Source organism: Eleutherodactylus coqui, chromosome 1 (assembly GCF_035609145.1).
Source record: "Eleutherodactylus coqui strain aEleCoq1 chromosome 1, aEleCoq1.hap1, whole genome shotgun sequence".
Classification (NCBI taxonomy): Eukaryota; Metazoa; Chordata; class Amphibia; order Anura; family Eleutherodactylidae; genus Eleutherodactylus; species Eleutherodactylus coqui.
In genome coordinates, this window is record NC_089837.1 from 450,364,691 (window position 1) to 450,389,876 (window position 25,186).

Consider the following 25,186-nt stretch of genomic DNA (forward strand, 5'->3'; position numbering starts at 1 on the left):
TTTGACAAAAACAACAAACAAACAAAAAAAACCCTGCAGCTTTTTTTCCCCCAAAAGGCATGGCCTAAAACCACCCTCAGGGTGCATTCAGACGACCGTATATCGGCCGTGTATTCATGACGGCCGATATACGGCGTCTCTCTCTGCAGGGGGAGAAGGCTGGAAGAGCCAGGACCAGTGCTCTGAGCTCCCGCCCTCTCTCTGCCTCCTCTCCACCCCCTCTCCGCCCCTCTGCACTATTTGCAATGAGAGGAGGCGGGACAGGGGTGGGGCTAAATTACGGGAATTAGCTCCGCCCCCGTCCTGGCTCTCCTCATTGAAAATAGTGCAGGGGGATGGAGAGGAGGCAGGATCTCAGAGCACTGCTCCTGGCTCTTCCAGCCTCCTCCCCCTGCAAAGAGAGACGCCGTATATCGGCCGGCGTGAATACCCGGCCGATATACGGTCGTCTGAATGCACCCTCAGGCTGATTTCAGAAGCTGCATCACTGCATCCAGACATTAAGTGCAGATCATAAATCAGGCCATTGAACAGCGGATCTGCAAGGTCTGCCGCTCAGCATAGGTTATCAATAGTTAGGTCCTGGAAAATCCCTTTAAAACTTGCATTTATTAAAAAAATAAATAAAAGTATCATTAGTCAACAGTCTATTAAAACAGACATTTGGTGTTTTGTCAGGTGCACAGGAAATACACTAAAGTCCTTCACGGTGAGCCAGGAGTGTGACGCCAATGATTACACATTGTCTTATACATCCACCTTACACTACCATTACATGCTGTAATTTACGTCTCTTTCCTCCCCCAGCTTCCCATCGGCAACATCCGTCAGACCTTTGTACATACTAAATGCACCAGACTTGCCGGTGGGGCTTCTTTCACCTGCTAATTTCATTTCACAGCTTGAGGCTTCTACAGAAAGCATCTTCACCTTCCTCCCCACAGACGCCAGTCCACCCTGCTGCTAATCTATGCTCCGCAGTTATGAATTGCTTCTAACGGACACAGATTTTACAGCCCAAACCTTTTAGGATCACCTGCAGGGTACTCCAGCACTCTAGAACAAAATGCATAGACCCTACATGCCGTTAAATTCAATAATATCAAGAAAATGAAACATTTCTCACTTATTACTGAAAGAACAAATCCCAGTCTGTATCCAAGCATGGCCTTCAACATGCCAGAGAATGAAGAACCTCCTAACAATAAACATGAAAAATGCCTCTACAGCGCCACCTCTTCAAAGGTATATGTGGAAACTTTCTCCATAAGAAAAAAAATGACAGGAAGTTCCAGGGTAAAAGTGCAGTGCAGAGTAGGATTTTGGTTGGCTGAGTAAGAGGCCATAGATGTGGGTCGGAACAAGGGGTCGGAGGTTGAAGAGGATGTGGTTACTGTTTTTCCTTGTGGAGAGCAGAAGTGCATAGGGTGTCTTAAAGGCCATGGAATACTCCTTGGGGAAATGGTACACAAATAGAATGATGGAAAGTTGTCTTCACAGTAGCTGCCTCTGGTTTGGCCTATATGCTTAGTCATATTGAAGAGTCTGTTAAAAAGGTCAGACATTGACTTATGGGGTAGATACCTTCCAATAGGTGGCACTGTGGAGGTATTTTTTTTTTTCACCTCCCCATTTACATACCTTTTCCCAGGCAGCACTGCATGGCCTATAAAACTCCTTATGCCCTCAAGGCTCTTTCCACAGGGAGAAACAGTCCACCCCACCCCCTCTGTACCATAAGAATGATAATCATTGTGTCTGTGCTACTAAGGCCTTATCCAGATGGGCGTATTTTATTTCCATATATTTCACGGATAGCACACAAACCCATTATAGCTTATGAGGCCGTTCATATAGGTGAATTTTCACACGGATGGATGATCCATGTGAAAAAAATAACATCAGGGCATGTTCTCTGGAACACTCTACACCAGACAATCGGTTTTAAGCATGCCCTTAAAAAAAAAACCAAACAAACAAAACACACATCTTTTTAAAAAGAGGCCTACCAAACTACTACATTCCCCCTTAGTAACCTGAGCCCCTTCTTCCCACTGCATCCCCCACAAACCACGTTATTTGTTTATTCACTAACAAGACTAGTGAGCCGCTTACACAGCTGTATGTATCCTTTGCAAACAGAGGACTCATTGCTGTTGAGAGGTAACCCAACAACGAGCAGCTTTTGAAGCATGTGCTTGATGTAAAGGGTGGTTGTTTTAAGTGTGTGTGACTTAAAAATCAGGTGGAATTTCGGCTTATTTGTGTTTTATATCAAGTCACAGTGGTCTTCTAGCTTATACATTGTAGGTATATTTGTCTTTCCTAGAGTTTAATGCATTGTCCTGAGCGAATATATTAGGGATTATATTTAAAAACACATTGTTACATTTACAAAGCACAGTTCTGTAGTGTGTTCAGTCTCCAGTTACCAGCAAAGAGGAATAATTAAGGTCTGATAAATTGCACCTGTCCTTGTGCAGGATGCATTTTGGACTTAATATTAACCAATAGACCTGACAGAATAACAGGAGTGCAGATCAGGGGGGCACCTGGGAAATAGTGACCATAATATAAGACTCCCTAATGAAAGACAAGTTGACTTTTATCAGGGTGCATCAAAATACTAAACTTTAGGCTACCTACACATGGGCAAGCGTGGTATCAGGCCATGAAACTCAGCCCAATATCGCGCTCATGAACGTGATTCACCAGCAGATTAGAGGCGTTTTTAAGGCAAAAAACGCATTGCATCTGTGAAGTTCCGATCCTCTTGCACGATAGAGGATCGAAAGGGTTTCCCATTGATTTTAATGGGGAACCTCGCATACGTTACAGAATTAAAAGGGTTAGTAGGAGAAAACCAATGTGGCTCAATAAAGATGTAAGGGGGCAATGAACAACAAAAAGAAAGCATTTAGCTACTAAAACAAGAAGGCAGCGAAGAAATAAAAAGACAAAAAGAATCATTGCCAAAGAGTAAAACTAACCCTAAAATGTTCAACTATATAACAAGCAAAAAAGATTAAAAATGAAAAGTTTTTGCCCTTTAAAAAAGTAATGAGAGAAAAATAATAGAGGCTGACGAGGAGAATGCAAATGTGTTAAATAGTTTTTTCGCCAGTGTATTCACTCAGGAAAATGAAATATGAGATGAAATGCAAAGTGATAAAGTAAACTCTCCATTAAATGACACCAGGCTAACCCAGGATGAAGGGGAGAGCCGCCTTAAAAAGATTTTAAAGATTAGAAAAATCACCATGTCCTGATGGCATACACCTCCTGGTTCTAAGGGAATTAAGTAATGTGATAGACACTGTTGTTTCTTGCATGTAAGAACTCTATAGTGATAGGGTTTGTTCCACTAGATTGGCACATAGCAAGTGTGGTGACAATATTCAAAAAAAAGGGGTCAAAAGGTGAAGGCCAATAATTAACTTCTATTGTGGGTAAAATGTCTGAAGGGCTTTCTAAGAGATGCTATCATGGAGTACCTCAAGAAAAATACCCGTAGAGGTCCAGATCACCATTTATGAGAGGTCGCTTCTGTGAAACCAATCTGATTAGCTTTTACGAGGCGGTAAGTTCTAGCACGCACCAGGGAGAGTCATTGGATCTTGTATACCTTGATTTTTGTAAAGTGTTTGATACTGTGCCGCATAACAGGTTGGTTTATAAAATGAGAACGCTTGCCCTGGGTGAGAATATGTGTAAGTGGGTAAGTAGGTGGCTCAGTGAGAGAAAGCAGAGGGGAGTTATTAATGGTGCATATTCTGTTTAGGTCACAGTTACTAGTGGGGGAGCACAGAGGGCAGTATTGGGCCCTATGCTCTTCAATAATTGATAATGACTGGGTAGAAGGATTGCATAATAAAATATCAATATTTGCAGAAGATACAAAACTATGTAAAGTAATTAACACAAGAGAGGACAAAATGCGGTTACAAATGGAGGTGGATAAATTGGGGACTTGGGCAGAAAAGTGGCAAATGAGGTTTAACACTGATATACGTAAGGTAATGCATATGGGCAGAGGAAATATATGTCACCATTACACACTAAATGGAAAACCACTGAGAAACACTGACATGGAAAAGGACTTGGGGATTTTAGTTAACAATAAACAAACTGGAGCAACCAGTGTCAGGCAGCTGCTGCCAAGGCAAATAGGATCATGGGGTACATCAAAAGAGGTCTAGGGGCACATAAGGAGAACATTGTCCTTACAAATCACAATATTCCATGTGTGGTCCGACTGTTGGACAGTTTTGAGCATCGTTACTCAAGTATGACATATCAGAGCTTGAGCGGGTTCAAAGATGGGCAACTAAGTTAACAAATGGAATGAGCAGACTACAATACCCAAAGAGGTTATCAAAATTGGGGTTATTCACTTTAGAAAAAAAAGGTGAGGGGCAAATAACTATGTATAAGTATATCAGGGGACAATACAGAGATCTCCCCATCTATTTATAACCAGGACTGTGACTGTAACAAGGGGGCGCCCTCTACATCTAGGGGAAAGCAGGTTTCTACTCAGGCATAGAAGGGTGTTCTTTACTGTAAGAGCAGTGAGACTATGGAACTCTCTGCTTGAGGGCGTGGTGATGGTGAACTCACTAAAAGAGTTAAAGAGGGGCCTGGATGCTTTTCTTGAGTGTTATAATATTATGTTATAATCACTAATTAATTCAGAAGGGTTGGTGATCCAGGGATTATTCGGATTTCCAGATTGGAGTCAGGAATGATTGTTTGCCCTAAAATGAGGAAAATGGTCTTCTACCACATGTTTTTTTTGCCTTCCTCTGGATCAACATTAGGGGGTAATAGGCTGAACTAGATGGACATAGGTCTTTTTTTCAGCATTACACATTATGTTACCATGAACAGAATCCTATGCGTATGCTTCCATATAGTCTGTAAGCTCTTTACCCCTATTTGTTCAAGATGTGTATTGGTTTGTTACTGGATATTCTGACCTATTTTGTATGCTTTTCCCAATTTGTAAAGTGCTGCAGAACATGTTGGCACTATATAAATAAAAATGATTATTTTTACCATTATTCAGGTCCGTATTATGTACAACAACAGGCACCTGTTGTACAACAATAGGGCTTGCAATGTATACTGTTCCAAATGATCAGACAGTACATGGGCAGGTGCCTGGATGCAAGTTGTGCCCAAGATTTCTATGCACAACTCGCATTCAGCCATCTGAGTGAGGAATGAAAGGGATTGGAAACTATCAACCAAATTTTCTAACATTCCAATGGACTTTAAAATAAAATGATGCATTATTTCCATGTATGTACTGATCAGGTGTTCACTAGAGAGGAAGCTGGACAGGGCAAGTGCTGCTTTTATACAGCTTGTCCAGTATTAATGTATTCAAAATAATGGCAATAGGCACTAAAATAGCACTGGGAAGGTAAAGGCGATAAATATAGATCACAGATCTAACTGTAGTAGATGACAAGCTGAATATGAGTCAACAATGTGATGCAGCAGCAAAAAAAGTCAAACACAATTCTGGGATGTATTAAGAGAGGCATAGAGTCTAGATCACGTGAGGTCATAATCCCCCTCTACTCTTCCTTAGGCCTCCTTCCCACAAACGGATTTACGCCGCGTAAATCTGCGGCAAAAATTCGCTGCGTTGCCCCCTGCTATTAGGTTCTATTGAACCTAATAGCACAATGCTCACGATGCGTAATTCCACCGCGGAATTACGCACCGTGAAATCTCCCGTTCTCACCCGCAGCATGTTCTATTTGCTGCGGGTGTACGCGCTGACGGCTTCCATTGCAGTCAATGGAAGCCGTCCGTTCACGCTATCTCCCGCTGCAACCAGCGGAAGATAGCGTGAAAAAACGCTTCCCCGCCTACCGCCGCGCGTCATATGACGCGGCCGGCGCGTCACGTGACACGGCCGGCCGCGTCATGTGACGCGGTGGGCGTGTCACATGACGCGACGGCGGTGGGTGGGGAAGCGTCTTCACGCTATCTTCCGCTGGTAAGTATGGGGTCTCTGGGGGGGCGCCGTGACGGGCTTCACTGCGGAATATTACGCGGCGGAGCCCGTCACGCTCGTGGGAAGGAGGCCTTAGTCAGATCTCATCTGGAATACTGTGTCCAGTTCTAAGCCCCACAATTTTTAAAAAAGACCGACAAACTGCAGCAATTTCAGAGAAGAGCTACCAGGATGGTGAGCAGTTTGCAAATCATGTCCTATGAGGAACAGTTAAAGGGTCTGGGAATGTTTAGCTTGCAAAAAAGAAGACTGAGAGGAGACTTAATAGCTGTCTACAAATATCTGAAGGGCTGTCACAGTGCAGAGGGATCAGCCCTATTCTCATTTGTACAAGGAAAGACTAGAAGCAATGGGATGAAACTGAAAGGGAGGAGACACAGATTAGATATTAGACAGTGAAGGTGATCAATGAGTGGAACAGGTTACCACAGGAGGTGGTGAGTTCTCCTTCAATGGAAGAGTTCAAACAAAGACTGGACAAATATCTGTCTGGGATGATTTAGTGGTCTTGCACTGTGCAGGGGGTTGGACCCGGTGACCCTGGAGGTCCCTTCCAACTCTACGATTCTATCTACATAAATTGCTCAACTTTTTATGTAATACTAATCCTGCATTACAGCCTCTAACAGTCCTCAATGTCCAACTGCATTATGGGAGTTCAGCTGAACTGCTAGGGATCGGTTTGCCGATTGGACAGTTTTCTATGATGACCATTAGATCTGTGAACACATTTCTAGGTTATTACGCAGGCTGTGGCTCAGGATCAGTACAAGACACTGTGAAGTAATGCAGTATATTTACATCGTTACTCAGTTTATGTAAGGGATATCTATATGGAAGATATAAAATGTTCCTTAAAAAGATTGACATACCCTTTGAACCCCCACACAGCAGGGGTTCACGGATGTGAGGGGCAAACCACAATATTATGTCAATTAGTGCAATATACAAAAATGGAATTCTCTTGGGATGGGAGAAGTAAACCTTAGCTGCCATAATATCAGTAAATGTGATTACATTACATTACAGTGCAGAGTGTGTGGGTGGAATCTTGGCTGCTTTTGAATTAGTCTGAACAAGTTTTCATACAAATTATGGAGATACAGTAAGTTACAATATGTTGCTGGCCAATTAACATTTGATATAGTAACGGCATGCTCAGCTTCCTAGGAAGACAGAGGCGATCTCCTGCTAGGAGGCAGCTGCTGCTGGGTAATTAATAGCATTTGTACGTAACACACTTCCAATAGAGCAGCTTCTGTGCAGTCACCCACCCTCTTCCACCGTTGAATCCAGCTGGGTGACTTTGACAGCGAGCCGATCGATTCTGTCTTGAAGAGAATTTGCTCTGATGTAGAAAGTATTCGCCTCATTAAACAGCTCGCCAAATATGTCTTCTGCATGTTTGCCTGCCAAATAGAGAAAATATGTCAACACACCCTGGCAAGGATTGCTGATGTGACTGCAGCTTCATCCCCAAACACTAATACCTCATCTTATCCCACTACAATGTAGAAGGAATTATTAAATGTGAACAATGGAATTAACTAATGCTTACACCACTTTTATTTAGACTTCTGTTAAAAAAAGGGGTCCACTTAACCCCCCCCCCCACCTCCCCAAAACAGCTCCACCTCTGTGCAGGGGCAGTGTCTGGTATTGCAGTTCAGCTCTATGCACTTGAATGGGGATGAGCTATAAAATACTTAAAATTAAGACTTAAAGGGGTTGTCACGCGCCGAAACGGCTTTTTTTTTTTTTTTCAATAGGCCCCCCGTTCGGCGCGAGACAAATACAAGGGATGGGTTAAAAAAAAAAAAAAAGTACTTGCCCGAATCCCAGCTCTGCGGCGACTTCTTACTTACCTTACCAAGATGGCCGCCGGGATCTTCACCCACGATGCACCGCGGGTCTTCTCCCATGGTGCACCATGGGCTCTGTGCGGTCCATTGCCGATTCCAGCCTCCTGATTGGCTGGAATCGGCACACGTGACGGGGCGGAGCTACGCGATGACGCGTAGAAGGGGGCGGAGCCAGAACTCCGCTCGTGCCGAGACCCAAGAGAAGGGAGAAGACCCTTCTGCGCAAGCGCGTCTAATCGGGAGATTAGACGCTGAAATTAGACGGCACCATGGAGACGGGGACGCTAGCAACGGAGCAGGTAAGTGAATAACTTCTGTATGGCTCATATTTAATGCACGATGTACATTACAAAGTGCATTAATATGGCCATACAGAAGTGCTTACCCCCACTTGCTTTCTCGGGACAACCCCTTTAAAATTGCTCTACAGACACTCTGTACTTCCTGGTTGCTCCTGACCAGGACATGCAACTGCTGCAGCCAATCACTAGCTATAGAAGATCACTGCTGTGGCCAGTGATTGGCTGCAGCAGTCGCATATCCTGGTCAGCAGCAACCAGGAAGTAGAGTGTGGCTGTGGAGCAATTTTAGGTAATGGAAAAACCCCTTTAAGTATGGAAAAACTTATTTAAAGAGTTCCATCAGATCTCCTTACGCCTTTTTAAGCAAGGGACACTGTTTTTTGGGGGGGTTTTTTATGTCCTGCGTGTCCACCAGGAATGCTCCTAGCAATTATGCCAAATGTATCCATAGGCCCCCATTCAACCGACATTCATTCAAAGAGTAATACTATTGCCCAATGCTGAGTTGTAAGACAAGTCCACACATAATTATTTAATGGAAAATACTAATATTTACTAAAACAGACATGTCGAGAGGCAATGGGCTCTTTTCAAAGGGGTTGTCTCACTTCTAGTTGTTTTCGTACATTGCGCAATGGCCTGAGTTTGTACTGCAGGCCGAGACCTATTCACTTCAATAGGATTCAGTCTGCAATACCAACCCGGGCCACTGTTCAATGTACAGAGCTGTCTGTTGTGTGACAGCCCCCCTAACCCTTTCTAATCCAATTGTAGATTCAGGTTTTCCTAAAAGGTTTTCCCTTTTTCCTGTCATACAACGATGCCATCTGCTGGCTATAGCCTGTGTATGTGCACCAGAGAGGCTCCGACAGTGGAGTGGCTGCAATAGACGGTAAGAATACCCTGTTGGATGTCTTCTGACATTGGACCTGTACAAGCTTCAATCAGAATGTAGGAAGACGTCAGACGGTGGATTGGAAAGGGTTAAAGCCAATCTCCATAAGTAAAAAATCTCAAGCTCAATTTGGGCATTCTAACCTTGCAGCTGCATAAACTGGTGTCACGAGCCACTTAGGTTTTCAGCAAATACGAGCTTCCTCCCAAGAAATTACAGGATTTGACCAATAAAAAGAAAATTTACAAAAAAAAAAAAAAAAAGGAATATTTCCGTCTAGATTTCTTGTGCCATAAACTATCTAGTGCAGGTAGTAAGAACACATTTTCTCTATTAGAAGCTGAATTATTATGTTACAGTCAGGGGGTGGGAGAATTGTAACTTTTGCTTTTCCCTAAAAAAACAAAAAAAAACAGCCATAGCATTCAATTTGCAGTGCAAGTGTGGAGTTCCCAGAATAACTACACTGTCAAAAGCCATTGCCAATTCCTTCAGACAATCTTACATAGAACGTACGTTACCCCAAAATAAACAGGCCAAAGGGTTTCCCACTGCTGGGACCCCTAGGAATCACCTGTAATATGTGGAGGAACTCAACAAGTGTTAATTTTTCCAGAAGTGCCATCACAGGAGAAATGAGGTATTACACAGCTGTAATTTAAATCAATTGGATGTTTGTGTAATACATTAGCACCCCAGGTATTCTGGGGTAAGAGATACTCTCGGTAGACACTCTTTTCTGTGGTTAACAGATGAGGGTCCTGTACTGGCGACCCCCCTCTATCACCTTAGAATTCCCTAATAGAATACTTTAAAAATTACAGTGCACACCAAAATGTAATCCCTTCTTTGCCACATTATGAGTCCTGGCAGGTAAAGCCTTCTGTAGCCTAGGACATGAATAGGACAAGAGCTGCTAACTAGTGGCGAACAAACTTTTGCAAAGTTCGGTTCCGCCAGTTTGCCAAACTTTTGCAAAAAGTTCTGTTAGGTCAAAATTGGTTCAAACCCGAAGTTCATTAAAACCCCTAAAGCTGGTGTATAACACTGTCTAAAAGCCATAAAAGCCCTATATAAACACATTATAGACAATGTTATACAACAGTGTTCAGGACTAGTGCTGAGGGAATAGAACCAGTAAAACCCTGTATCCACCAGGACTTTATTAAAAAGTTTGGTTTGGGTTTGCGCTTTGCCAAACCGAAGCTTTAGCCAAGCCTGACCCAAAATAGGGTTCTACTGCTTTGGTTCACTTAAGACTACTACTGACAGAAGAACAAAATGTGCTGCATCTCCAGATAGCAAAAGGGTAAATTACTCCACCCCCAAGATCTTTGAAAGTACTGTAAATGCCCTTGTGCTTTCTGTCCCGCTCACGGTGCCTTTGTTTTAAAGTCGCCCGCCTGGTCCGTGCTGAAACCCGAAGCAATAAGGTCATATTTATTGGCTGCATCAGTCATGGGAATTACTGGCCACTGTGGTCCTGCCATGTGACAGCAGAGGTCAGAAATCGGCTGCCTCATTCCTGCGAGTGAAGAGCGTGACCTCATTGGGGATGGTTCAGTGGTGTTGGACTAGAGGCACCGTGGAGAAGGGGAATCATTTTTTTCCAGCTTTTTTTTGCGGCATTACCTACTCAGGGGTTATTTTTGGTACGTGCTGGAAAACCCCTAAATCAGAGGGAATCCTTGGTTTATTGTGAATGGTCATAGTTTTGCAATGCAGTTTTCAGCAATAGGACAAGCACAGCTGAAGTATATGGTTTCTATATCACTCACCTGTACCAGCTGCTCAGTCATAAAACCGCGGCAACTCCAAGCAAAACATTCAGTTTATGTTGCACAGCACAAACAACTGCATGTATGGTTGCCCTAAATTTGACTTCCATTAGAAGTATAGAAATGTATAACTACAACACATATGAAGCATTCTTACTTAGGCTGCTAAGTTGTCGGATGATGGCGGCAAGTGTATTATTGGTCACGCATTCGAGTTCACTGGTGATCCCATCCGGCACGGCTCCCCGGCAGAGGTGCCTGGGTTCTATGTTTCTCTTGACCAGTGGCATGGCTTCGTAACTATAGGAACAAAAGAGAGAGAAAGGGGGAAAAGAAAAGAAAAAAAAAAGATGTAAGATAATGGTGTCAAACTCACGAAATGCAGAAATACAGCATATGGCGCCACATGGTGTTCAGAGTGTATAGTAATGTGCGTATCCACCTACTGGGAAGGCACACATGCTCAGACATTCTCCCCACAGCCAGGTCTTTACATAATGATCCCCTGTTCTCTGCAGGGCTTTCTGATTGTTAGGGAAGGAACAGCCTCTGCAGTAAATGGCAGTACAGCTGAGAAGACTCCTCCTGCAGGGGTAGGAAAAAGAGTCTATATTGTCAACTGCCAGAGGGGGAAGGAGACCAATTCATCCCAGAGCCCACCCTTCAGCTGCAGCATGGGGAATGTCTAGAAAAACACTTGTAAATAAGGTTTTCATCATCTCTTTGCTTCTGTTAATGTTTTGAGCCTGCATGATGCAGAAGACATAAAAACAAAGATTTCTATTAACTTCCTAATACCACACCTGATTGATATTAACAAGCACTTTTTGTTTCTATTGCTGTAGTTCATAGGCAGTTTTTTTTTTTCTTAGGTTGATATCACTGCATAAGGCCGGGCTCATGGGTCAGATTCCGCATGTATGAGGCTCACAGCGGATTCCGGATGGGAGCTCGGCCGGTCACCCTGCGTACCTGAGTTCTCTGTATAGCGGATGATCGCAGCGGCTCACCGTCAATTTAGTGCCGCAGCGTTTTGTTTTTTTCATTGTTTGTATTTCCCACGCTGTCGCTAAGTGATCATGCGGGTACCCACAGCCCTCATGCAATGTTAATTGTGTATGGGCTGTGGGTCGGATATCTCCTTTGACTTCAATGAAGGACGTTCGCGGTGAAATAGAGCATGCTGCAGTTTTTCTTCTGCCTGTGGGATACGCAATTCGTATCTGCAAGTGCGTAGGAAAAAAAAATTTAAGGTTCATGCCTTTAAATGCCCGCATATCACCGCGGATTGCAGATTCTGCAATTAGAATCTGTTCACGTGAGACTTCCCTAAGGGCTTGATTTCTGCAGGACAAGTTGTAGATTTCACTTGCACCACCTGGGAGCACATGTAATTAGATTTACGTTTATTTTTGGGAGGGGGAACTTAGTCAATATTTACCGGACTGCAACAATAAATAAGTTTATTCTATGAGTCAACACAAATACAACAATACCAAATAAGAATGGTTTCCCCACCCAATCGGCATACTTGTGGAAGGTTTTGTTTTTCGTGAGACATGAAAAGTTTATTGGTATTAATGTGGGGCTAAACTTTTTTAGACTTTTTTATTTGGGTGAGGTGGGGGGAAAGTGATGCAGAACAAACATTATTTTCTGCACCCCCCCCCCCCCCCTCCTGTTTGATGTGTGATAAAACTAACATATTGTCTTTATTCTGTAGGTCAGTGGTGGCGAACCTATGGGACGCATGCCAGAGGCGGCACACAGAGCCCTCCCTGCTGGCACGCGTCACCATCAGCCGCTCACCACATTAGTGAATGCCTGCAGGGGCCGCGGCTCCCCTGCCGACATTCACTCAGCGCTGCTATCTGCGCTGATCCCGGCGCACACTGTGACGTCAGAGTGCAGCCGGGATCCTCCTCCCCCGTTCCCCGACGTCTCCTACTTGGTTCCGCGAGAGCAGGGGAAGAGGCATCCAGCAGCACACTGACGCCAGTGTGCACCAGCGATCAGGCAGAAGAGGAGCGGCGCTTCAAAGAAGAGGAAGGGTAAGTATGTGGGTCTCGGGGTGGGGGGGAATTATGATTGCTGGGGGACTACTGGGGGGGGGGGCATTATTACTGCTGGGGGACCGCTGGGGGGGGGCATTATTACTGCTGGGGGAGGGCATTATTACTGCTGGGGGACCGCTGGGGGGGGGGGGGCATTATTACTGCTGTGGGACCGCTGGGGGGGGGCATTATTACTGCTGTGGGACCGCTGGGGGGGCATTATTACTGCTGGGGGACCGCTGGGGGGGGCATTATTACTGCTGGGGGACCGCTGGGGGGGGCATTATTACTGCTGGGGGACGGCTGGGGGGGGCATTATTACTGCTGGGGGACGACTGGGGGGGGGCCATTATTACTGCTGGGGGTGTCACTATTATTACTGCCGGGTGACCGCTGGGGGGGGGGGGGGTGTCACTATTAACACTGCTGGGGGCTGCTGGGGGGGGGGGGTGTCACTATTATTACTGCTGGGCCGGTGTCACTATTATTACTGCTGGAGGGCCACTGGGGGGCTGTCACTGGTATTACTGCTGGGGAACGTCACTGTTATTACTGCTGGGGGGCCGTTGGGGGCTGTCACCATTATTACAGCTGGGAGGCCTCTGGGGGGGGGGGGGTGTTACTATTATTAATGCTGGGGCGTGTCACCATTATTACTGCTGGGGGCTGCTGGGGGGGATGGTCACTATTACTGCTGGGGGGGGGGTCACTATTATTACTGCTGGGGGGGCACTGGGGGGGTGTCACTGTTATTACTGCTGGGGAACCGCTGGGGGCTGTCCCTATTATTACTGCTGGGGGGCCATTGGGGGCTGTCACTGTTATTACTGCTGGGGGGCCGCTGGGGCGGTGTCACTATTATCACTGCTGGGGGCCGCTGGGGGTGTGTCACTATTTTTACTGCTTGAGGGGTGTCACTATTATTACTGCTGTGGGGTGTTACTATAATTACTGCTGGGGGACCACTTGGGGGCTGTCCCTACTATTACTGCTGGGTGGCTGTTGGGAGCTGTCACTATTACTACTGCTGGGGGGCAGCGGGGGGGGGGGTCACTATTATTACTGCTGGGGGCCGCTGGGGGGGGGGGGGTGTCGCTATTATTACTGCTGGGGGTGTCACTATTATTACTGCTGGGGGGAGGCGTCACTAATATTACTGCTGGGGGGGGGGGGGTCACTAATATTACTGCTGGGGGGGGGTCACTAATATTACTGCTGGGGGGGGTCACTAATATTACTGCTGGGGGGGGTCACTAATATTACTGCTGGGGGGGGGGGGGTCACTAATATTACTGCTGGGGGGGGGTCACTAATATTACTGCTGGGGGGGGTCACTAATATTACTGCTGGGGGGGGTCACTAATATTACTGCTGGGGGGGGGTCACTAATATTACTGCTGGGGGGGGTCACTAATATTACTGCTGGGGGGGGGTCACTAATATTACTGCTGGGGGGGGGGTCACTAATATTACTGCTGGGGGGGGGGGGTCACCAATATTACTGCTGGGGGGGGGTCACTCTGGGGGTGTCACTATTATTACTGCAGGGTGGCCGCTGGGGGAGGGGGGGGGGGAACACTTATACTGGGGGCCTCTGTGGGATATCACTATTATTGCTGGGGGGGGGGGTTTACTATTATCTCTGGGGGGGTGTAGCTAATACCGCTGGGGTATGTTTACGTGTGGTGGAAATGGGCGGGGCCACTTCAAAATAGACAGTGTGCTGATTTTGACTGCTTTTTGGATGTGGAAATGCTGCAGAAATTTCCACAGAAATTCCCGCTGAGGACATTTGGCAGTATTTTTGCATCCAAAAAGCAGTTAAAATCTGCATACTGTCTATTTTGAAGTGGCCCTGTCCTTTTTAGAATTATGGAGGTAAAATCATACGTCGTGATAAGCCCCGCCCACTGATGTGTTGGCACTTTGCGATAAATAAGGGGGTTTTGGGTTGCAGTTTGGGCACTCTGTCTCTAAAAGGTTCGCCATCACTGCTGTAGGTCGTCATGATTCATTGCAATGGTGTCAAATATGCATTTTCTTCACAGGAGAACCATATTAAAAAAATTAAGTAATGAAAAATGTTTACATGTTTATTTCCTTTTTTTTGCAGGGTGAGAGGTTATTTAATAAGCTTTTTTACTTTGAAGCAGGATCGGTAATGCTTTACGGTCACAAACGGTTTTTAATTTTGTGGCCTAACTAAATAAACTGACAAGTGGAATTCTTCTCTACAGGGTTCCTCGCCGTAGAAAGTAAGGGTACATGCAGTAGCAAGATATGCCATAACTTTCTGCTTGGTGTGGGTGTAACTGACAGGACCCCCACTAACACCAAGAGCTGTGGCCCCCTTACAAAGTTTCCCTGTCACCTGCCAAACAACGAACTGTAGCATATACCCAGTCACTTTAATGGAGCTATGCCGTAGTGGAAGGGGCCTCGCCAGAGATCACAAGGGGAGAAGGAAACCATCACTTCGACAAAGATTTCTATCTTCTAAAATACATTACAATTGTCTAAAACTAAATAATATAGAATGTACTTTTCACTTGTCCAGTAGTGTTTATGCCCCCTCCCTGGCATATGCCAACCTCCTGTATTTCAGCAGGGGTCTAGGCTCTCCATTGTTTGCAAGGTCTGCCTGGTAACGTGTTCTCTCTTTCGCCACACAGCAACTAGATTAAAGTATTAAGAAGATGCTGACGTGTTAATCCTTCTCTTATGGACACTCGTAATGACGTTCTACAGATCCAGAGGGCTCACAAGGGGGTCTCTAGAAGATGGGAGCTACTCCTACGGTATGCCAGCTGCCTATGATACCAGGTTGTTCTTCTCCACACAAATAGCTTTATTGGGATTAAAAAGCTTCACTAATTCCAATCAAGCCATCGTCAAAGAAAGATCTGGAGCTGGAAAGCGGTTAACAGCAACTACTCCACTTAGTTAATGTTCATAGACAATACTTCCCCTAAGGATGTGCTGAATCTTGAACACTGCTTGAACTCTATGCAGCCTATTTCTTGAAGTTTGAGACACCCATTTGAGCTTGATTTGGCTTATGAATATTAAACCAAGTAAAAGTGGTAAAAGTTAGGAAGACCAAACTAGGAGCCAGCCTGATTTTTTTTAGTGGTCCTGCAAGAACTTTGAGATAGCAGTAAACAATGCAAAAGATTTGGCAGCTGCAATATATTTCTTTTTTTTTTTTAAAGCACACAGGCCATCCGACTCAGGATTTGTCAATTTTTTAACCCGTGGAAGAGATTTATTGGCTGGCGTTTTACATGTCATAAGAAGCCCTACCCACTTTTCTATCCATTTTTAAAGATGGAGAGTAAAATGTGCAAAAAGTTTTGCATAAAACTGTCATGCACCAAAATCAACATCTTCTTAACCAACATGTGACGCAACTCATTCACTAGCCCACGCCCCAAGTTGACCTCCGTTGTTCCCACATGGACCTTGGCCTTAGTTTGAAGGTTAAGATTAACTTGAATAGCTTCACGGTCAATGAGAACCTTATTAGTATTTTAATTGACATGAAAAGTTCGGTTTGTTGGCATCCTTAAGAAATTCAATATCTTATTTTTTGAGATGAGCAAGTGTACTCGCTAAGGCAAAATACTCGAGCGAGTAGTGCCTTATGCAAGTACCTGCCCGCTTGTCTCTAAAGATTCGGGTGCTGGCGGGGAGCAACTCACCGCTCTCCCCTGCCGGCACCCGAATCTTTAAAGCTGAGCGGGCAAGTACTCGCATAAGGCACTACTCACTCGAGTAGTTTGCCTTAGCGGGTACGCTCGCTCATCTCTAATTATTTGTAATCCAATCTCCATCTCCCTGCTGACTCAATTACCTTTTACATGGCCCGATGACCAGGAAATAGCGCTCATATGAAAATTCATTTGCCCAATCAATGGGCTGTGTGAAGGTGTCCCCAACCACCCAAAGAGAGAGAGTGTCAAGGAATTAATGCCAGATATGAGTGTTACCAGCAAGTCTATTGAAGTTGTCGATGACTGTAGAACCTGCAAAGTTTGGAACTGTTTCAGGATATTTCAAGTGTCGAGTAAACACTGTGCCTCCAGTTTTACCAAAGTTCTTAGAGTCTGAATTCTTTATTTTCCTCATTACTTGATACTCAGAGGCACTGGCGTCACATGGAACCCTTACTACTGTGGTTTCTAGCCATCCTTGTGTGATTAGTCTACTGCATGGTCTTTCGTTCTACGCAGAGTAGACTCCACTATGACCATGCTACCATTAGTTTATCCACTCAGGCTTCCTCTGCCCTTTCTGATTGCTGCAAAGTCTATTTAGAGAAGTGCCATCTTAGTTGATTGGTGCTTATCAAATAGATACTGTTGACTTATATAAAAAGGTTCTTATAATGGGGCCTGTTAAAAAAAAACAAAAAAAAACAAAAACACACAATTGTCCAAATAAATCATACACTACTGTGGTTTCTCTACCCAATATGTTTCCAATAGCCTTTTTTGACAGGCCTTCATTGTCATTTGGATCTCGCGAAGTCCCACAGCTTCCACTGACCTCATATCCATCAGAATTTAGTGTGAAGCGAATAGGTCTGTCCGAACATCCAGCCTGTATTCAGATCAGATGGACAGGGGGGCAGAAGTGGATGTAGCATGTGTAGTGGGGCAGAACTAATGCTGAATGAGATGCCAATACAACGCGACATGGTAAATATAGTAGAGCATGTGACGCAAGGAAGCCGTCATGCTGCGCGTCAAAAGCAGTCTAGAACCAGTGATATAAGGTATCGGGCATATTATTCTGCTGCCATATAATGCCTTCTTTCAAAATGGCTACCACTTCAGACAACCGCTTTAATAAAGATGCCTTAATTGGTCTCTAGCCAGACCTCTTTATACCTCCAACCGATGCCCTAGCAGATGCTAGGCACACCATGGCATTGTGCGGTATGTAAAAGTTCACCAGCTCGCCATTTTTGAGCCAATCCCATAATGCTTCCCAGTCAGTCAACACCATTTTAGAATGTGCCCTAAGAAGTGCGTTCCCTTAAAGGCACTGCAATCAGTTTGGGTGGGCGATCAGTGGTTATTTATCCCACAAGAACCATACAATTAGAAAAAGTTCTTTAAAAGAAATAGATATCTTGCAATGTCAATTATACAAAAAAATTGCTGCATTTCAGCCATAGAAAAAGAAAAAGTCTACTATATAAACCATGCCGATATATAACCAATCTCATGACAACACGGTTAAGTACATCATTGATGAGGACAGAGGAAACACCGGATCAGGCAGGTATGTATACGATGATATTTGCTGGTTACAACAATGGGAGCAAAGGACTCGAAATTATCGGCTTGATACAATGGCGCACACCTGTTCTATCACAGCGTTCCAATCACTTCAGAGGCTCAAAAATAACAGCCATGCAAAAACACAACTTAGACACAAAACTTGAAGATGCAGAGAGTTCCTTAGGAAATTCCATCCGCAACACTGAGAAGAGAACCCAAAGCAAGAAAAGGAAAGTTTGTGTCCCTGTTCTGTACTTCCTCTGCCTACAGATCTAGAGATACTGTACAGCTTCCCATCACTGTGAGGCTGACGGAAACGTTGCGGAATGCCGGCTACGCAATTTCAACTGGGCGGTTGATAAACCATCCTGAAATGCGCAAGACAAATTTAGTTCGTTTCGGATTTCATGGCGTTTTCTCGGCTGATGGTGCGTTGTTAAAGTGCGATGTTGATTTCCGTGCGTTCATGCGGATTTTCTACTATGTTCCTCTATGTTAAAACCTGCTGCGGAAACATGCAGAAAAAGCCACTTATACGTCGCTTTTCCACAACATTACAATCCGCTCCGCAAGCACAATTCTGCACCGGATATTTTCCGCTTCACGTAGATGAAAAGCCACTAAAACTCACTGGGATTTAAAAACGCTGTGGATTGTACGCCGGATATTCCGCAGCGTGACCGTCCTGTGCGACTATATATAGCTCAGTCACATACACCATGGGGAAAATATATTAAGACAGTCGTCAGATCATTGCCACCGGCGCATGCTACATGAAGAGGCACGCACACATCTTAGGCACACATATAGCGGCTCCAAGTCCGATCTGGCAAACGTTTTTGACATAATTTATACCAATTTCTCTGTAAATTAAACATAAATGCGTCAGTCTGAGGCAGCCACTCTCCTCAAGCCACATTCTCTTTTCCGCAAAGTGTTGTAGACCGGCATAGAAGGCAACAAGTTGACTTTTTTTTTGCTTTCACAAAATTTGACAACTTTTTTGCCAGAATTCAGCGTAAAAAGCTTTTACAAATTTCCCCAAATAATATGATGTTATGCATTTTTTGCAAGCAATTAGCAAAGCACAATTCACCTAAAATTTAAAAGGAAAAAAAAAAAAAGAGAAAGCAACTTTCCAAAAGGGACTGACCCTATTGTGTCCACAGGCTGTATGCTTCTCCATGGGAACAGATGACCAACAAACTGCCTCATCTTCCGGTCATACACCTTGCCATAAAGCCCCATTCTTTTTGTTAGGTTAGCAAGAAATGGGAAACCGATGGAATAATGCATGACTACAAGATGAAACCCCACAGGGTTCTGTTTGTAGTCTGTTACCATGGAGACATACCAGTTTGCAATGCAGCTGTAGATAAATTCTTTAAAATTGGTCATTGGCCAGGCTCACAGCCGGAAACTGCTGCAGGCCTCCCACATGAGGAATCAGACCCGCTCGTGTGAGCCGGGCCTAAATTAGGGGATCCCAACAGGTCATGTTATCAGGATATCCTATAGTAAGAACACCCATGTATTGTGGTGGAGCTGAACACCCCTGCTCTATGGGATAATGAGATGACTGTTGAAAAGGTGTTTCAGCCTATTATTAGGGTAGTTTCACTGTGTGAAGGCATCCTGATGCTTAGTGATCAGTGTGAAAACTGCAGGATTTGATGAGCTTTTTTAAAAATATAAATTATGAAAAGAACAACAAAAATCTTGCTATCTGTATAGCGCCAACTTATTCCGCAGCGCTTTCAGGTCATTTTTTTTTATTTATTACCCCCCACCAAGCTGGGTACTCATACAAAAAAAAAAGTCAATCTCATCAGAATCTTAGGACCTTAAATGGCCTTTTGCCAGTAATATCCTCCCACCCCCAAAAATCAAAAGAGGAAAAAAAGAACAAAAAAGTCGCAAAAAAGACACATGAACTTTATTATACACTCACCTATGAAATGATGCACTGCTGTGATGTATGCTTCTTCACACCAGTCATCCTAACGGCTCCCGCACACGGCCATATTACCACTCCCAATGCTAAGCACTAAATATACAGCCCAGGCATCGGCTCCCATCCCGGGAGAACAAGAAATGTTTTCCCAAAGCAAGCTTACTTGTTCTGGTTCTCCTTTGAGTCGAATTTGACTTCGCAAGAGTCAAAAAAAAGGGGGAAACAAACCGTTCTCTTTAATTATTAACATCTATAGTGAAAAATAATTCATGAGTCATCCGGAAATACAGAAAAAAAAAAATCAATCGTGGCTCTTTGACAAAAAAAAAAAGAGAAGAGATGCGAAGCAGCAGACAGATGAGAGCTGATATACAAATCTTCTAGAGATATAGTCACATAACACAGCTTTATTGCAGAAACCATTCCCGAAAGTCATCCGAAAGGGGTTGTTTAGGCGGGAAGCACATGGATTTCAGTACGATTAACGGTACAATCGCTGAAAGTTCTCCAACAAATGTGAATATTCTCTAATCATAGTCATCCTCTGCTCCCGCTTTCAGAAACCTCTCCAATTAAAGGGCATGTCCAATGAGTTGAGCAAAGCCATTATTATAGAGACTTTCATGCATTCCAAGAAAGGTTGCATTGATATACAAGCTTTGGCAAACTCTGATGCAGCCGGCTCCACATAAACTGACACTTATAGAGGGTCCTCTGCAAGCAGTAACCTCCTCCATTAGCTCATCACTGAACTACATCCCCCAGCATGCTTCACTCCCTGGGGAAATACCTGGCAGCTATCAGTGCAGGGCTATATATTATTCAGTGTGTGCCTTCAATACTCATACATTATTTATATGCTTTGTACATTCAACTGGAGTTACCTTATAAAATGTATAAGACCAACACATTCCTTCTTACAGCAGTCACAAATCTGAAATATGCAAGATCTAATGTCCATAATGAACTACAGATTTAGTCAGTCGTGTCTTCGGATGGAAGGCTTTACTAACTCTGATTGGTTGACAACGCTTGTTTAAAAGCAAACTCCTGGGAAACTTTTTAGCATTTCTCTGGGAGGCAATTGCCATAGGGCATCTACTAGGGGTCATAACATACTTACCGAATGCTATCGGACAAGTCGTAAAAAGTGTCTTAAAATACATGATAAATGTGGCGCAAAGTACATTTTCTGCTGCAATTTTTGCCAGAAAACTGTTGAATTATCAATAGTACATTTTCACCAGTGACTTCCAGTCTGCTGAAGGATTCGGCTGGTGTGGGTCAGGTGGGATGGCGGGGTCCGGAGCAAAGGGGCCATTTCATCAGTACAGCATTTGGTAAGTATATTATCTGCCCTAGCAGGAAACGTACAGCAACTGTACTGCAAGGAAACTGTAAAGACTTACCTGGGAGTGGCCCTTTAAAGGGATTATCTGAGGAGGGGAAAAATTAAAGGGAACCTGTCAGTATCTGTGAGCTCCATAAACTATGGTGCTGTGCCCCGCACGCACGTACACACGGTGACTCTTTTCAGAACGCTATGTATGCGCGCCTCTCTGGTTGATCTCTATGGGAAAGCGGATGCACACAGCATTCTGAAAAGAGTCACGATGTGTGCGCAATTTCACCGGACCGGGGCGAGGCGACGGAACAGAGGAACCAGCGAGTATAAAAAGCAGCTCCCCAGACTCCCCCGTTCCTTTACTTTTGAGCCCCATAATGTAGTTTATGGGTCTGAAAAGGTGCTAACAGGCTCTTTTTAATTCGGAGTCTCATACGTACCTCATCAGATCCCCTGCTGCTCTCCGCTTCCTACTGCAGCGATGCCAACATCACCAACGGCTCGGATGTGTGTCTGCCGCAGCCAATCACATGCTCATGTTTGGGAACATTATCACTGCTGCAGCAAAAAGCAGAGAGCAATGAAGGATTTTATAGCCTGATTAGGAAAAAAATATTTAAAAAATTTGTGACTCCAAGTGACCCCTTTAAGGACCAAGCACGGTAAATATATATAGCACTTGGTCCGGGGCTTTAATCCTGGCTAATAGCAAAAGTACGGCGCATCTATAGGGAGCAGGTTGGGTCTTTGGCTGATAGTCACAGCTGAGGACCCAGAGGAGAAGGAAAAAGCAGTTTTTAACCACTTTTGCCTTCTCCTTTACAGGCTACATAGCGCTCAACAAGTGCAATGTGGTGCAGAGAGAGAGCAGAAGTGTTATTTCTGCTATTCGACCCGACTTGCAGGTGCCCCAAAGGGCATAGCAGAATTACAGGGTCCTAGCAGATCCTGATCAGCTCTCACAGTGACTACTGTCACTAGAAGGGGATGTTTTCCCCTTTAGGCCAGCTGCACACAGCCAGATTTGCATTGCAGAACCTGGAGTGGGCGTCCACCTCCGGACTCCACAGCAAATACCTTCCATAGCATGCTGTGGAAAAGCGTTTTCTTTTTTTTGCTCATGAGCGGAAATCAACTGCGATTTTCGCTTGCGGAGTGGGGGAAAAAAATGTACCCCGGCCGGCACATTTGCAGGACAGTATAAAGAGGAATCCGGAAAGGTACGTGGGGTCACTGGTAGCGTGCAGGCGACCTTAAATGGAGCCCCTATGGCTGTGTGAAATTAAAAACAATAACAAAAATAAACGTCAATGTGAATGACCACCCCCAAAGATTTTATATTACGTCAAATAAAATAAAAATACATACCGTATTTTCCAGCGTATAAGATGACTTTTTAACCCAGGAAAATCTTATCCAAAGTCGGGGGTCGTCTTATACGCCGGGAATAAGCTGTAGAAAACAAATAAATAAATCAATACTCTCCTCCTGCAGCATTCTGCGATGATCTGCGGCGCTGCTGCAGGCTGTCGCTCCCTCCTCTACGCCGACAGAGCATTGCTTTCTGGATACGGGACTTGAATGCCCCGCCTCGAAAAAGCTAATACTCCGATTGGCTAACTCAGAGCGGCATCAGCCAATGAAAGTCGGCGCTGCGTTAGCCAATCAATGACATAAGTCAATGACATCATTGAATGGCTATTATTGGTTAACGCAGCACCGGCTTTCATTAACTGACGTCGCGTTGAGTTAGCCAATCAGAGGATTAGCTTTCTGGAGGCAGGCCATTCAAGCCCCGCATCCAGAAAGCAATGCTCTGTCAGCGTGGAGGAAGGAGCGACAGCCTGCAGCAGCACCGCGGAGAGGAGTATTAATTTTTTTTTCTCTACAGTGTATTCTCGGCGTATAAGTCGAAAGTTGGGGGTCGTCTTATACCCTGGAAAATACGGTACATAAAGAAAATAACCAAACACCAACCAAAACTGTTGCCACATGCATCCTGTAATATAAGACTATACAAATTATATATCAAAATGTCGGAAACAAAATGAATTTATTTTAGTCTAAATATACAAATTTAAAAAAATAAAATTATACATTTTTTTTTTTAGCTTTTTACCACCAAAAAAATTTTTTTTTTAAATGTCAGTGTAAAAAGATAATAAAATAGTCCTATATATCGTGGGGGATGGGGGAAAAAAAGCAAAAAAAGAAATGAATAAAAAAGATGGATGGATGGATGGATATTTTCCTCCCTCCCCCTTTTGCTACAAAAGCAGAGAGGTAAAATCACCACGTGGGTATAATCCCTAAAAAGTGTCTGGGCCTTTAGGACCAAAACACCCTGGTCTCTAAGGGGTTAACAACCATTTACACCTGTAAAAACCATGTGGTCAGAAATGATCTTTTGGCTACAACATAACCACCGCAGCCACATCTCAGCTATGTAGAGACTCGCCCTAACGGCACGCAAGGATTCAGTACGTGTTCCACATATGGAAGTAATGAATAATAAGGGGGTCGTGTCACAACATGTTCGCTCATCCACCATAAATGAGATCTGGAAACAAGAGGATCAATTACATTCATTTATAGCATCCAAATTAGCACAGCTGGATAAGGTCCAAAAGAAAATTTGTGCCCAAAACCCCATGATTATCGACAGAGACCTTGTATCCAGACACCAAAATTACAGATTACATCTTCTGCTGGCTGGCTAGGTAACATCAAAGAGCACCGATGGATATAGAAGCTGGTTATTAGTGGCGGAGGTCTGTCAGATAATGCTGAGCCAGCTGAAAGGTACCACGAGTCTTGTGGAACGTCACACAAACCGCTGCCAACACGGATTTACAATGCTGGATCTTTTGGCAGCGTTTGCCGTTCAGCACGCTGGCTGACGCAACAGAAAAAGCGCTAAGAGCTTCAAAATGAACAAGACATAATTACAATTATTGTGTGTGTCAATGCCGGAGGAAGTCAGGAGCTGAAATTGCCTATGGCTGGAAAGATTAAGCAAATGTTCCAAAAGTTTCTTGAAAAGAACCTGCCACCATAATGTCTCGTGTCAGGCAGCACGTTATAGAGCAAGAGGAGCCGAGCAGATTGATATATAGTTTTATGGGGAAAGATTCACTATAACTTGTATTTTATTTATTCTGACCTCCTTGTTCTGAGCCTAGAAGTCCAGTGGGCGACCCTATCACTGATAGGACCGCCCACTGGACTTCTAGGCTCAGAAACAAAGTTAAAATAAATAAAATGACTAAAATGCAAGTTCCATTGACTCTTTTCCTATGAAACTATACATCAATCTGTTCAGCTCCTCCTGCTCTAAAACATGATGCCAGTAGATTGGACTGCATTTTCTTGGCCCAGAAAAGAGGTAAATAAAAACGGGGCGGGTATCTCGAAGATATGAAACTCCATGTCAATAGAGCAATTGATATATCTTTATTGCTAAGCGTTTCAGTGCCTTAAGACCCATTTCGAGAAATAGGTGGAGAGAAGTGGAGCGAACCCACAGTGAAGACTGAGACTAAAGGCCTGGGAAGATACCCTGGTTTTAAAGTACTTATATTGGATATGGTAGATAACAGGAGGTGCTGCCACCTAGATTACCCCACCGATGGTGGGAGGGTAGAATATGCTAAAAGAAAAATCTGCTGTGTAGGCGC

General features: G+C 44.3%; 1 protein-coding gene across 1 annotated transcript in view; it reads right to left on the minus strand.

The window, feature by feature from the left end:
• WASF3 (WASP family member 3) overlaps window positions 1-25,186 on the minus strand; it is a 56,628-nt gene that overhangs the window by 14,733 nt on the left and 16,709 nt on the right. The window contains exons 2-3 of the mRNA XM_066583406.1: window positions 11,026-11,168; window positions 7,306-7,440 (exon numbers count right to left, since the gene is read on the minus strand). Of these exons, the coding sequence (XP_066439503.1) occupies window positions 7,306-7,440; window positions 11,026-11,158 (268 nt within the window). The 5' untranslated portion in view covers window positions 11,159-11,168. The remainder of the gene's footprint in view (window positions 1-7,305; window positions 7,441-11,025; window positions 11,169-25,186) is intronic.